Source organism: Solanum tuberosum, unplaced genomic scaffold (genome assembly GCF_000226075.1).
Source record: "Solanum tuberosum cultivar DM 1-3 516 R44 unplaced genomic scaffold, SolTub_3.0 scf00177, whole genome shotgun sequence".
Lineage (NCBI taxonomy): Eukaryota > Viridiplantae > Streptophyta > Magnoliopsida > Solanales > Solanaceae > Solanum > Solanum tuberosum.
The window spans coordinates 796,851-812,953 of record NW_006239101.1 but is presented as its reverse complement, the minus strand read 5'-3'; the positions used below and the strand labels follow the sequence as shown (position 1 = coordinate 812,953).

The 16,103-nt window shown below is 28.7% G+C and overlaps 1 protein-coding gene across 1 annotated transcript; it reads right to left on the bottom strand.

The window, feature by feature from the left end:
- Positions 1–1,061: 1,061 nt before the first annotated feature.
- Positions 1,062–6,247, bottom strand: LOC102590902 (probable pectate lyase 12). The gene is made up of 4 exons (XM_006354348.2): positions 5,941–6,247; positions 3,357–4,272; positions 2,141–2,343; positions 1,062–1,394 (listed from the first exon to the last, which is right to left on the bottom strand). Exons 1-4 carry the CDS (start codon positions 6,075–6,077, stop codon positions 1,190–1,192), a joined length of 1,461 nt encoding a protein of 486 aa, XP_006354410.1. The 5' UTR covers positions 6,078–6,247; the 3' UTR covers positions 1,062–1,189.
- Between the last annotated feature and the right edge of the window lie 9,856 nt (positions 6,248–16,103).

Sequence of the window (16,103 nt, the reverse complement as noted above, 5' to 3'; positions counted from 1 at the left end):
AAAATATACATGATTTTAAAAAAAAAAAAAAAAAATGGGATGATAATAATATCATTTTAATTAAACTTCATTTAACCCATTGGATAATGATTTAAAATAAAATCCCTCCTATTAAAAAAGTGGATAATCTTCTTTCTTCATCCATCTCAGTATAGACAATTTGGATATAAAGTGGAAAAAACAACTTGATCATGTCATTTGTCATTAACAAGTTATTAATTATTTCTTAAAAAGTAATAAATAAGTTGGTTGGATGTTGGAGTGTGACAAACAAAATAATTAGAGAAGAATAACATCATCTATTTAGTTCAATTTGTCTCCTAATAAATTAATAAACACTTTTTAATTGTTATGAACAATCCATCTTTTTTTATATTATTGTCAATGTAATTATGAAAAAAATAAAATAAACTTTGATTTTCCGTTAACTCAAGACACTTGATCTCGTAAAACTCTTATATTTCATAGAAGTAAATTCTTATTCTTACGAAGCAAATAACATTATCTATTAATGTATCTCCTCCTAGACTTGTGCTGATTCTGAATTATTTATCACTAAGTTGTTTTCAAGAACCAGCAAAAGAGAAAAAAACATTAAAAAAAATTGGACTATAATATAAGAAGTTGTAAATCTTCACTTTATATTTAGGAACCATCTGATTACTTCTTAGTTGACATATAAAACATGTAAAATTCTATATTTTACTTCAAATCAATTAGTATATATATACACATTGAAGATTATAGTAAAATAGTAACTACATGTATATCCTTTATTAAAGGGCTAGAATTTATAAGATTGCTTTTAATAATTGAATCTAAATTAGTGAATATATGAAATATCACGTATAATATATACTCCTCGATCTTTAATTAGATAATTTTATCATAAAACTTAGTAAGAGTTATGCAAATTATATAATGATGACCCATTATTACTTAGTTCGTCTTGACTCTATCCATATAATTTGAGCAAATTATTTTAACTCGCCCATTTCACACCCGCTAATGATCTTGTAAAGATGGAATAATCTTGTAAAATTTTCTTGATTGAAGAGTTCAGGGCGACAATTATGCCACCACAGATAAATTAAGTACTTCAAAACACATTAACAACAATTTCTAAATAGTTGCAAAAAAAGGACAATTTGTTTTCCTTTTTTTTTTAAATGTCTTAATTTTTTTAAGACTACAATAAGGCTAACAATGTCATTAGAAAATTAAATAACAAGGAGAAATTAGAGTAAATTGTAGAGCTTCTAGACTCTTCATCACCACCATAATCGTCGTCGGAGTCGCCGGAAATCGCCACGAGATCTTCCCCTCCACCGTCGTCTCCGGCGGATTCGGTGTCATTGTTGGTGGCAGCAGTCCATTTTCCACTGTTACTTCCCCTGTTCATTGTCATAAAATTTTCCATTTTAGTAAAACTCAAAATAAGAACTATAGTCACAAAAAAACATTAATTCCATTTACTATTTCTATTGATTGATCCGACTAATTTAGATTTGAATCGCACTGATTTACTAAAAGTTCATAAAGGGGATTTAAATTATTAGAATGTCCCATTTAGAATTTGATCGATGAACCGTCTTATATCAAGGAAATTATTTGGTTTAATAGAACCAAAAAAAGAAATAAAATTAATTAGATCTATTTATGCAACAAATATTTTTATATATATAAAAGGGACTCAATTAAACCCCTTTTCATCTTATTTTTATTTGTTATAGCATTTAATTTTCATCTTATTCATAATTACAAGAAGCTTATGTATAAATATCTTTTGAATATTTTAATAATATAAAAAAAACTCATTTACTAACGATATATATAACTAAAACATTTTTTTATTGTAACTAGTGGGGAGCATGTTCCATTTGGATTCTTGAAAATTCAAATTTGATGAGACATAATTCTTGTGTCACTAAGAAAATAAAAGTACCCTAAATCAATTATTATTACTACAACTAGTAACATTAGTACTAATAATTATTTGTCACAAAAGTCTTAGAGGGGACTATTAAGGTGTTGATTACTCTAATTAGAGTAACATAAAGAACCAAAAGTGTGATAGAAAAAGTATAAAAGTAAAGTTTAGGGGGAAAAGTGAAAAAGAAGGAAAGTAAAAGGAGTTAACCTGTGAATAAGAACACCAGCATTTAAAGTAATTTGGTCAATAAAATCAGCAGATTTGGGCTCCACACTATAAGCTTTTTCATATTTAACTTCAACTTCTTCACCAGAGGCCACAAAGTATGCTCCATTTGCCATTACATCCCCTTCACTTCTCCAATTCCAATTTCTCCATTTTCCTTCATCTGTGTCCACTCTTTTTGTTACCTATAATCGATCAGTGACAAAATCAAAAATTTTAGTAAAACACGTCGAAATATGAAAAGTAGTAATTTGGATGTTAGTTGACACCTCTTAGACTGATCCATCAATGTATGTCGTCAGTCAGAAATGGAGTCAAGAGAACTAGTTTATGGGTTATGAATCATATTTTTTATTTTATTTATCGAGTTCTACATGAATTATTTGTAGATATTAAATATTTTCTATGATGTAAATATATAACTAAAATTATAAAATTCTGCTGAACACGTGACTTTGAATTTGAATGTGGCTCCACCACTTCATGTAGTGTCCCCACATACATCACATCTCACATTATTGGGCATCCAATGCAATTTAAAGCACAAAATTTGACTAAACTATATGAATCATCAATTATCATGTTTTTTTATTTGAATTTATTTCAAGTTTACGTTGCTTAACCTTTTTGAAACAATATCGAACGCATGTCAAATTCTTTAAAATTAATATTTGTAAAAAATTTAACACGTATCTATTGACATTTTGAAAAAATTGAGCAGATAATCTCAAGCTAATAATATATAAAATAAGACTAAAAAACAAAAGGTATTAGTTGTTTTCTCTGTATTTTCTATTGGTATAAAAATATTAGACATGACTAAAAAGAATGGAAAGCATGGGAACTAAAGTAGAAAAGATAAAACAAAGTATTTAGAAATTTTAAAATAATGTAGCTCATAACTTTAATCCAAATACACCCAAACTTAAAATTCTTTTCCAAATTAGTACTCTTTCTTTAATTAAAGACATGTTTAGTCTTATTTTATTGCGTGAAAAAATAGAAAGGAAAAAAGGGCAAACTACTATATTTTGTTACTAAGAAAAAGAAGAGAAGCATAATGTTATATATCAAATAATTAATCTAAATAGTCGTTCAACCAACTATTGTATACAATTTGTGTATAATATATGTATAATCATGTATAATCAATATATATCAACTAGAAAAAATAAACAGAGAAGAAAAAAAAGTGTACCTCTTTAGCAAAAGGGTCAAAGGGTGCAATATATCTATTTCCTTGACTGTTGATAGTAGGATTTCCACTTCCACCAATTGCATACATTTCCCATCTTGTAAAATCATTATTGACAACATGAATATATCCTCTTCTACACCTTGGCATTCTTTGAATTAATTTTTTACCAAAATGATTAAATGATATTGTGACTTGCATACCTGAATCTGGCAAATAATCATCACTATGTCCCAATAACATTACCTCATTATGATGTGAAAAATGATTATTTGATATCGTTATCCCCGTTGACCCCATAACTACATCAATTAATCCATCTTTACAATTGGACAATGAACAATGGTCTATCCATATGTCTCGTGACCCGAAAATCGAGATTCCGTCCCCGTCCGACTTGCCTCGGTATCCAAAATGTGTAGGGCTCGAACGTACGTTCGTATAGCCCGATTCGTAACAATGATGTACGTGTATGTTGTGGATTATAACGTTGGAGATATATTGTAACGTTATGCAACCCCCTCCCGTTATGTGCACGTTGACCCCACGTCCGTCTAGGGTTTTGTGCGAGTTGAAAATGAGTTCTTCCGAGAGTTTAATCTCCATATTGGCTGAGAATACTATCCATAACGGTTCCTCTTGGATGACTCCGTATCGAAGAGTGCCAGGTGGCGGGTTCACGGGGTCGGGGTCCGAGGATGAGGTGACCACGTAGTAACGTCCGCCTTTCCCACCGAGGGCGTATTGACCAAAACCGATGGCGCAATCGGCTAGTCTTTGGCGATTTAATTGCCAACTATGGTCACATCGCCAACAATCATCGATAGGGTTGCCCGTTTGACAAGAGGATTGGTCACTACTTGTGTAGGACAACATTTTTCTTCTTGATTGGAAAATTGAGAGTGATGCATTCACTTTCCTGCAATAACTTATTGTTAATTTATAATCGAGAAACCGTAACAGGTTATGATGTACGATTTAAAATTCGTTGAATAATAAGTTCATTCAACAAGGGGTGAACTCGTAACATGTGTTGAACACACATGTCGCGCAATCCACTATTGTCACTACACCAAAGCCCTAAGGGTGAAAGGAACTTTAATTATTTACGCAATAAAAACATGAAAGATACAAGAGGTTACGCTAATAAAATGTATCAGTGTATATAAGTTAACTTTGAGTGAAAAGTTTGAGTAAGGAATATGGATTGCACTGTATAAGAAAAAGAATAAAAGAAATGTTTTGTGGTCAATGATGTAAATGAACAAATTGTTTCCCTCTAGCTTTATATATGTTTGTACAAACAAAGGCAATGAGTTATGGAACATTTAAACAAGTCACAAAACAAAAAGAGAAAAGCTATATGGATTTCTATCTATGGCTGAAAAACAATAATTTCACTAATTAAAGTGATTTGAGGGCCTACAAGTAGATATTCATAAAAAGAGAAAGCTATGATTTATTTATTTTTATTATTTTTTAAAAAAGAGAAAAATAAGCAACCAATAAATATTCATATCTACCTACATTAAGAACACTTTAAAAAGTTAATTAAAGCTCATAAAGACAATAAAAAAAAAACAAGAAAAAATCCAAACCCTCTCCCTCAAAAAAAATTAAAAAAAAACAAAAGAATGAAGAAGATAAACTTAATTTTTGCAAGAAATCAAACTCTAAACTAATCAAAAGGAATACAAATTGTGCTCATTATTTACAAAGTCTCTTGAATGTAGAGGGTAAAATGTTAATTAGCACCTCATTCTTAAGAAAAAATAAATGAAAAAGAACAAAATGTGGGATTATTAACCTTTATTTCGTTTGTCTAGTATCTGTATTGAGGCCTCGATTAATTCGGGTTTTTTTTGCGTACTAAGAAGTAAAATGTTCCTTATCAAGAAAATTCATACTCAAAACTTGTACACGAGACCTCGTATCCATCCTACCTAGTGGGGAGTCCCACATTATGGAAAACAGAACATGTAAAGAACAGAGGAGCAAGCAGACAACAGAGAAAGACATAAACAAGAAAAAATAAATGAAATGTGGTACAATTAACCTATAATTTTATTTTATTTTTTAAGTTTTCCAGCCATTGCTCAGTACCCATAGTAAATCCCCGACTAATTCAGATTTACACTACATAAAACTCTAAAAAGAGGGAAACTTCCTTCTAGATAAATAATAACGGTAACATTGTCATCATATCATATTATCACACTTCATATCAATAAAGAAAAAAATCCATACCCAAACATGTGTTTTTAAGTGTGTTCGTTACGAAGGAAAATGTATTTCATTTTTTCTATTTGGAAAATAAATTCTTTAAAAAAGTGTTAAATGACTTCCCAAATGGAAACACAGAAAACAAGTTCCACGAGTATCATTCCACGTTTATTAATTATGTTTTCACTACCCTCACCTTCACCCCAATCCCGTAACCTTCATCCCTACCACCCCACCCCCACCTCTTGTTCAAGAATGTGGAATTCTACATTGTGAAAAAACAGAACATATAGCAAATATACAACATTAAAAGACACAAAACAAGTTAAAATCATAAAAAAAAAAAAAAATGTTTTTTTATTACCTATTAACTTCAAGAGCAACAGCTTCAGGATCAGGATGCTGACCAGGAAGAGTAGTGACATTCAAGAAAATCCCAAAAGCAAAAGGAAAAAATGAAGTTAAAATCAAGAAAACCACAATGCAGCTTCTTTGAAACATATTTTCTACAATAATATTTGAGTTTTTTTTTTTTTGTGTGTGTCTGTGTTTTTGGGGTTAGTGAGTTAGCTGCATTGTGGACAAGTTTAGTGAGAAAATAGAGTGTGTATTGTAGACTGTGAAAGAAGATAACAAGTGATGGTATATGTATTTTCTACTTTCTGACATGATTTTATAGTGTCAATGTTTAAGAGAATATCTCTTCACCCTGGATTCACTCATTATTTAATAGTGGAAAAGCAATAGAGGGTTTTTTTTCTTTTTCGATTAACGGTAAAGTTATTTTTGTGTGTGTGTGATATATGTATAAGTTACTATTATGAGAAATGGAATTAACCAATGATATTTGTGATAGGTTAGACTACACTTGTATTCGTATGATTTAATTATATGTCACATATTTGAATCGTTGAATTTATTTGTGTCATGATAGATAGGTTGTCTATATTTTATTACTTTTATAGTGTGATTGATTTTTTTGAAATTCTACGTGAACGAGTGATGCTTTGAATATTACTACATTTTGTATTTAGTTTATTATTTTTATCAACTTTTTATTGATGATTTTGTTAGCACATTCAACAATTTCCCTCTTAAATTAAGTTCTACATGGCACAAACCGAGTTAGTTCTTCATCGCTCGTCATCTCATATTCTATCTTAGAGATGAATTATATGTCACATATGATTTGAATATATATATAACAATCAAAACTCACATGCTTAGCTTCTATTATGTGTGAGTGTTTCCACGCTACAAGTAAAGGTAATAAATCGATTTGTATATGAGTGATGACAGTAAATTGAGTCCACATTATCATTTTGTGTCATCTGTATACTCATCTTTTTAAAACTAGCGACTCAATATTAGTCGTTGGACTAGTTCAGATCAAATATACTCATGATACAATATTATCTATTTTGAACTAAACACACGATTTTCTTCAAATTATCTCACAGCATTGAAATAATCGCTTAATCATCAACTCAACGTCCCAAATCAACCTCACCACCTCCTACCACCCCATCAACCCAATCCAATAAAAAGAGTAGAAGATAAAAAGGATGAAAAAGTATAGTCTCGACCTTCTTTTACATTAAATTTTCATACTTTATTGTCCATAAAACTGGTTTGGATATTGGGGAAATTAAAAAAGTTTTTATAGTGGACCACTCAAGTCCTAATTTGAGGGCCATGTAAAACTGACCTATGTCTTTTTAATTTTTTGTTACAATTATAGTAATAATTCTACTTGTCGCTTCCTCTCTAGGAATTGGAGACAATTTTGAATAGCAACTTTCTGGTATCATGGAAGGGTAAAACTCACTTCTTATTTTATTTATTTTGAAAAAAGGAGGTAAAATTCACTTATGGTCACTTTTTACTTTTTATTTTATATATATGTGTGATTATAGAATAATATTAATATGATAAAGCTTCAAATTCTATGATGTTATTTGTAGAATTTAAAACCTCACGATAAACAATATATATATTTTTTAAATATGGATGATTTACCAAAATAGCCTCAAAAATAGAGTCATGACTTTGTAACTCGCTTGCTTCATAAACAAAACTTAAGTATAACAAATTTTGCCCATGAATAAAACCTTTATTTTTTTACTTTGAACGTTTGTCCACGGAGGAAGCGAAATCAAAGGTCAAAATCACTTATTTTCAAGATTATTGAGCGTAATTTCTTGGAAAAATGGTATTTGCATGTTTGGACTATTAAAAAAATGACAATTTATATTTAACAATAATTTAATTTTAAAATATATATTTTAACCTTAATGAAATTACTTAGAGCATCTGTATGATTTTTTCTAAAACACAATTTCTTTTAATTATTTTTTTCAAATATTATATATATCAAATTAAAATATGTCACGTAAATTAAACGAGAATTATTAATCGTAGCTAGAGCCCATTCTCAAAGACCACTATGGCTTGTTGGGACAGTGAACACTTTGCAAAAAGAACCTTCTTTTTTAAGCCTTTAGAACCGTAATTTGCTCAGTTTTTTACGTTAGAACTGAAAAGTTACCCTAATTTTTGGCTCCATATATACATTTTCCTTTTTTTGGCCCTTTTAAATAAAGTTAATAGGGTATTTTTTACTGTCCCAAGAAACAAATTGATTGTTATCAAATTATGACCACCACCCTAGTAATATATCAGTAATTATTTTTAAAATTACTGGACCTTCACACCTGATATTTTTAAAATATTAACCTCCCTTACAACTTTTCCAATTTTTTTAATAATACTACTATAGTGAAATTCAAAATTTAAATTTAATAGATTTAATTTTAAAGCTTTTTAGTAGTAAATTCATTGTACTTTTATAATATAGTTGAACTATGTATTCAACAATATCGGGTTCAATTGAACCTTCGATCAGGGAAGAAGCTCGAGAGTAGGATGTGGATTTGACTAAATTCACTAATTTTAGTTCAAACTCTATATTTTTTTTTTACAAAAATGTCATTTAATATATTTAAATTATTAATAACTCAATAAGTTTTGTTTTTGGTAACTAATTAATGTATATTATTATTTACCAAGCATATTGTTTTGTACAAAACTTTTGATCAATCAGAGCATCTAGCCTCACAACTTGATAGACAACCAAATTCTACTATTACAAAGGTTCACGAGCTTAGGGATAGAAATTCATAATATCTAACTATCCATGAGGCCTGCTTAGTAAATTAAAAAGATTAAAATCTTAAATTATAAATTTCAATTTCTGACTTCACCTCAACTTTCAGCAAAATAAAGCCGCATTCACTACCAATGATGTTGTCATCTTAAAGGAAAGGTAATTATATTTCAAACGATCCAATTTTAGATTAATTAAATCTAAATTAATGATGATATATATAATTTACATTCATTTATCATTACAAATATTTCAAGATGAATCATTTGCTTTGTCTAAAGTCATTTAGACAAAGCAAAAAATGAAATGAAAAAATGTGACAACATTTCTTTACATAAAAATTACATATACATTTTCAAGCCTGAGAGGAGAGGTATATTCTTTTCCTATCAGACATTATAAAGTAACCAAACTTATTTATACCAAACTTTAACTATTACTGGGCCCTTTGTTTATTATCCCTCATCATGAATTATTTATCATTCTCGAGTCATTGACATTTGTGTGGCTATAATCTTTGAACAAAATTAGAAATAAAAATTAAAAAAAAATTTAAGTAAAAAAAATCATTCTTTTTTTGGATATAATAAAAAGAAATGTATATCAATATATCATATAAATTAAATCACATAAAATAATAAAAACTAGATAGAAATTTGGTTACTGGACCACATTATTAATCCTATCATGGAATTTGACTCTCCTATGTGGTTTGCAAACTATTGTATAAGAGCGAGAGTTTTACCCAGTACGCACCCAAAAGATAGCGACCGCGAATTTTCCTATCTTTAAAAATAAAAAACCAACTTAAATCTTATATCGCATAGAGGATATAGATTATTTGTTTGTGTCATTTGACCATGACAATTTATTTATTTGCAGTTGATTTTCAAATCTGTTTTGCAATTCCATATTTATAAATTCTAAATAAAACATTATCTTATTTCCTTGCAAAAAAAATCTAACTAAACATTATAACATCATTAATCATCATATATCATATCATATCATTATATATATATATATATATATATAAGAGAACCTTAGGCCCCCCTACGTGGCGCCATCACAAATCAAAATTTCCTTTTAATTTATTTATTTACAAAATTAGTCTTTCCTTTCATGAAAAATTGTGACTTTTATGAAAAATTGCGACTTTAATGAAGAGTTATGATTTTTATGAAAAATTGTGACCTTTAAGAAAAGTTGATACTTTAATGAAAAGTTGCGACTTTAATGAAGAGTTGCGACTTTTATGAAAAGTTATGACTTTTATGAAAGATTGTGATATTTCCGAAGGGTTGCAACTTTTCCAAATAGTTATAACATTTCTGATAAGGCACAATAAATACTTGTTCACACTACCCTTTGTTGTCATCAATAGAGGGATTTCCTCTCATTTCAACACAACAAAAATTCTGAACCTCCTCCTCCTGCTTCTTCCAATTCTTCTTCTTCTTCTTCTTCTTCTTCCCAATTAAATATGTGTATACTTTGCTCATGTTGAGTGGCTCATTGACACTATTGCTTATTATACAGATCCTGATATTATTTTTACAATCATTAATTTATAATTTATGCTTATCTTATTAAGGCTAAATGATAAGATATAATAATTTTTATTTTCCTTTACATTATTAATGTTTGTTACTACGTAATCTTGTATGTAAGATAATACAGTGTTTTAGTTTTAATGTCTGATAGGTTTTAAGTATTATTTTATAAATTTCGTGATATTAAATTCCTGCGCAAAGCGCGAATAATTTTACTAATTTTAAATAAAACAAAGAAAATATTTAAAATTTATGATCAAACATTTTATTTAATCATAAGATATCCTTATTCCGAACCATTCGTCTCCCCAAATTTTTTTTTTTTGATATATATATATAGTAAGGAAGTAGTCTGGTGTAGCCTCGTGGAGCTATCATTATAACAATTACTTTTCGAAGAAAAAAAAAAGAATTTTAATTTTTGGCGTGTTCTATATCAGTTTTCTGTTAGGGTTTGTTTATACAAGACCTGGAGAAGAAGAAACAAGTACTAAAATTTTATATAAATTAAAATTCATGTATATTATACTTATTTACTAGATAGACAATATAAAAATTAATACTATGCGTTGATATTAAAATTTTACGGAACTTTACAAGATAAATTCAATCTTTGTTAAGATTTTTATATTCTAAACCGTAATTTATATCTACATAAACGGCACTTATATATTCTCACGAACAGACATCTCGAAATATCACACAAACTCCTAAATATTCATAAAGAGATCAAGACATCAAATACTGTCTTTATCAAAGCTATTCTTCAACGTTTCTAATGATCAAATACATCACAACAATGAGATGCAAATCATCCTACATTCGAAAAATGCAATGCGCTATTAACAATACTGAAATAACGAGAAAAATTTAGTAAAATCGAATCAATATATAGAAACATAATTATACTCACAAATATTCATTACTAAAATCTTTATTATATATATCATGACTAATACGTTACATAACTCTAACCAGCAACCGATTATATACTTAATTGAATGTGGTAAAGTTAATTTTCAATGTCCTCGAAGGTAGAGCTATAAAGAACAAAAAACGTTATATATAGTGTGTAGGGGTACAGTACACGAAGACTTTTTGAGCCCAACATAAGACTATATGTACAGCATGCTGTCCACTAATATCCAAGCCTTTGAAGCTACTTTTTTGAACTTTGTATCTTCATGGGTCCTATCTCCTTTGACTATTTCCTCTTCTTTGTAAGATTTTAAAGGGTATATTTGGTATGAAAAAAAATATTATTTACGAAAAATAATTCTTGACTAAAAATATTTGTATGTTAATTAGCAAAATGTCATGAAGATGGATAGAGATAGGGTATAGGGTGCAGGGGTGTGATCGAGCGTTGGGTGGGTGAGGAGGAGATAATAAACTTGGAACAAAACATACATTGAAATACTCAGTTTGTTTTAATTTTCTTGTTCGAATTTAACTTGATATGAAGTATTAAAAAATAAAAAAGTGTAACGGCTTAATCCGCTAGTGATATATATATTTGCTTTGAACCGACCTAGACCTTCTCAACTTTAAAAATATCACTAGGATGTAATGTTTTACTTATATAAATAACATCGCTCATGTATTTTATTGATGTGAATTCTTATCCTAAACTAGGACATCACATACACAGCTTCTTATAAACTCAACGTCCTCGTTAAAATTTACCCCATTTACCTAAGACTATGACAAAAATACTATCTCGTAACAACTGGTTTGGACAAGATATATATATATATATATATATATTCGACCTTGATTACGACCAAACAGAGCTGAAAGATACTGCAGTGCTCTAGTGTAGACATGGCATTGATACATCACTATATTAGTGATGGTTGGAATAATATGTCTACATAAATACGATTTCAATTCTTAAAATTATAATAATAACTATAATATAACTTAAATGATGATCTCAAAATCGAGTATTCGCAATTGGAAGAATTACATGGTTAAATAAATATATATTAGTTAATTAATCATAGCTATAATTTTAGTTATTTACCATTCGTGACCAACATTCAGTGATAATTACGTGGGCTGGAGTTTCGAGTTTGTATAATTCACACGTTTGTATAATAATTTGTATAACTGTTTAAAGTTCAAATGTTTGTATTTATAACGAATTTATATAAGAATAACTCAATTATATAAACTCACCCGCGAATTATACAAATCCACAAATTATACAAATGATGCAACTTAAACTATAGCTACATCCTTTAAATATACAAACTATATTATGTAGCATAATTAAATTTATTATAGTGGCTATTTGCGAAAATTCTCCATTGTGATTTTTGTGCTCTTTGCCTGTTGAGCAGGCCTTGGTATAAAGTCCGCAAATATTAGAAGGCCCAAAGAATGCTGTGTATTGAACTATGGGCTTTCCCCGGAACTAAAGCCCATTTACAGTCTTCTTGAATTTTTTTTAACTAGCTTTTAATAAAATAATTACTGGTTTTAGCGATATTTTTTATTTATTATCATTTATAACAATACATAGAAATATGTATTAAAAGTGAATTATAGCTGCAATATAGATGTATTATTAGTGCAATAATATATTTAAAATATAGTATGCTTGTTTGGTAAAAAAAAATTGACATAATATATTATAAGTGTATTAAGATGTGTGATAAATGTAATATCCATTAATAAAACTTGTATTATATGTGCTTCATAAATCGTTCTCTGTAATATGTATTAAAATTGTATTATAAGTGTTCCAATGAAAAGAAAATGTTATTGTATTGCTATAAATGAAAAATATTTTCTTAATATAAATATTTATGTAAATTCCCCTTCTTCTTATTTTTTAGCTTCTCATCTAATGTCTGATATCACATTGGAGCCCGACTAAACAGTCTTGAATAGTTAGTATTCTTGACAAAGGATATGTTTTTTTGAAATAATTTGAAAATAATTATAATATTGAAAATAATCATATTGAAAATAGCGTGGAGTTAGTAAGATAGATATCGAATATTATATTAAAAGAATTTTTTTGTACATCGCACTTTTAATATTACAATATTTGGTACAATTTTTTTATATATCGAACATGATTTAGAGTTATCAATTTTGTGTCCCATAGGTATATTTTTATATAATACAAGTATTCCTAACCTTGATTCATCCATCAAAATGAAAGTATTACCAAACAAAACTTTAGGGGGTGTTTATGTATTTGACCTTTTTCTTATTAATTCATTCTAAAAAGAATGTTACGTTTAAAAATTTGGAAACAATTTTATCTTAAACTTTCTATATTTTTAATCTTTAATAAGAACTTTTTATAACCAATAGAATGTTATGAAATGTTGAAGATATCAACAAAAAAAGGCCAAACAGATATGCAGACCCTTCAATTTGTTCTTAAATTTCATTTTGGCATTCCAACTCAACCTTGTTTTATTTTAACCCTTTAACTTCAATTTTTATGTTTCATTTTGACACTTCTAAGTGATGTGGCAGAGTGTGTGCATAACACTTTTTCTAAGAGTGTGAAAGACAAAAATAATTAAAAAATAATAAAAGATTAACCCTTAAACTCTATTTTTTTTTATGTACCATTTAAACACAAAATACTAATTTTATGATTTCTTTATTTCTATATATGCTCTTGAACTGTAATTTTACATTTTAGAAATCGTCGTTTGTCCGTTAGTTATTGTAAAATATTCAAATTTACGGATGATAATTGACTCTTTTTTTTTAAAAAAGTAACAATTTCTTTTTGAGATTTTCCCTGTATTTTTGAGTGAAAAATAACCGACGAAAGTGCGTCGATTTTCTTTCTTAAGAAAATCAATGACAGCCCAACGAAGTCTATTGAGTTTTCAACATTTTTTTATAGTGTTATTAAATTAGCAATGAACATGAGTTTTTTTTTACTCGTATTTAGTTGAATGAAAAATTAGAAAGCTGGTATTTGAGTTAGTTCAAATAAATTTTATTTCAAAAGAATTGAAGATTTTATGCGCAAATTTCTGATCAAACTTAAATGGTTTGACTCTCGAAAAATGAAAGTGCCACATAAATTGGAATAGAGGAAGTACTTTAGTAGCCACACATAAATATTAAAGCGTGCTTAATATCATAGCCAAGACAGAGGCGTATGAAAGAGGGGGTCATCGGGTTCATGTGAACCCATGCCCTCCTCCTGAAATCATATATAGTAGTGTTGTATTTTTATTTTTTTTGTTAAATATAAATGTGTGAACCCACAATCGAAATATCATATAATGCAATGATGATTGGGTGCGCCTCTCAGTGAGATTAGAAATTTAAACTTTATATCTATCTTGTATTATTTTTCTTTCTAAAATTAGGTAACACCTCTCTAAGTGGTTGTTGGTAGTATTTTTGGTGTTTTGATTAATTAATCATTTCAATTTTGGACCTATAGATTTAAAAGTTTAATTGTTTTCAATAATAGTCAAACCGATTAGATCTACCTTTTTATAACAGTGCATCTATCATTTCAAAATCTTGAATATGCTTCTGAGCCAAGTCATAAATGACATATAGTCACATATTGTCCTGAGTCCTAGACAATTCGTACAAATTTGTCTTTCGCATTATTCCACATCGAAATACAAAATCACGTCTACTCATACAACTTAGATTTATGATTTATAATTTTTTTTCACTTTTCTCTCTTATTCTCAATATGATGTTCACGAAAGATATCACTTGTCAATTAACTCGTCCTCATCAGCCTACTGTCACGGACTTAGAGTCTTTACTAAAGCTCCGTGCGACACTTGACAACTTACTCACTATTCGTTCAAGATCTCGTAAGCTCAAGTAAACCTTTAAGACAAGATCGCTAAGAGAATGAAAGGAAAGACTTAGAAAGATTTGAAAGAAGGCTTTATATTGCTTGGAAGATTGTTTACACTTTGTTGGATGATTTACAAATGAGACACCCTTCTATTTATACTACTTCCTAAGGGCTTAAATGCAAATAAAAATTACTTTATAAGTCCCTCTGTAGAATTCTCTACCAATTCTAGGAAATTCTAAAGATTTCTTGGAAAATATCTAGTCCCTCTTCTAGAATTCTCTACTAGCCTAGAGAATTCTAAGGCATTCTAAGGAAAGATCTAAGAAATTCTAGAGTCTTTCACTAACTTCTCATAACTCTAGATTCTTCCCACTTATTTTTATGCCAAATTTTAATTACAAAGTGGCGGGACGTGACACTACGCTCCGCCATGGACATTATATTTGACCAAAAGGCTGGGTAGACTCTTCTTGCATATTCAAAATCCATTAATTTGTTCGTTAAATCAAATGAAAGCCTACAGAAAACAAATAGAAGCATGCATTATTGAATTGGTTGTTTTGCATTTCTCTGACATTATTGAAGGGATAAAATTAAAATTTCTAAACAGAGTCCTTTTTTGTCAATTTTTGCTCTATTATTAGCTTTTGGTGGTCATACATATCTTTTGGACAGGTTTCTACATCATGGTGGGTGCCCCAAGAAAATCTATTTTTATTTTTGCCATAATAAGGGTGTTCCTTTTTTATTTTTCTTTCGATATTTCGTTACTTGCTTTGGAATTCTAATTAATTTAAATTTATATTATATATAATAAAATTCATTTAAAGAAAAAAGATTTCTTATCAAGATCTTTTTAGTAGAATAATCTTAACAGTCGTTTACTTAACACTTAAATTAAAAATAATAAACAAATATATAATATATAAATTATTCACGTCACGTAAGACCTACTTAAAGGTGAAGCATAGTGGTGTATATAGACTAAAAAATGG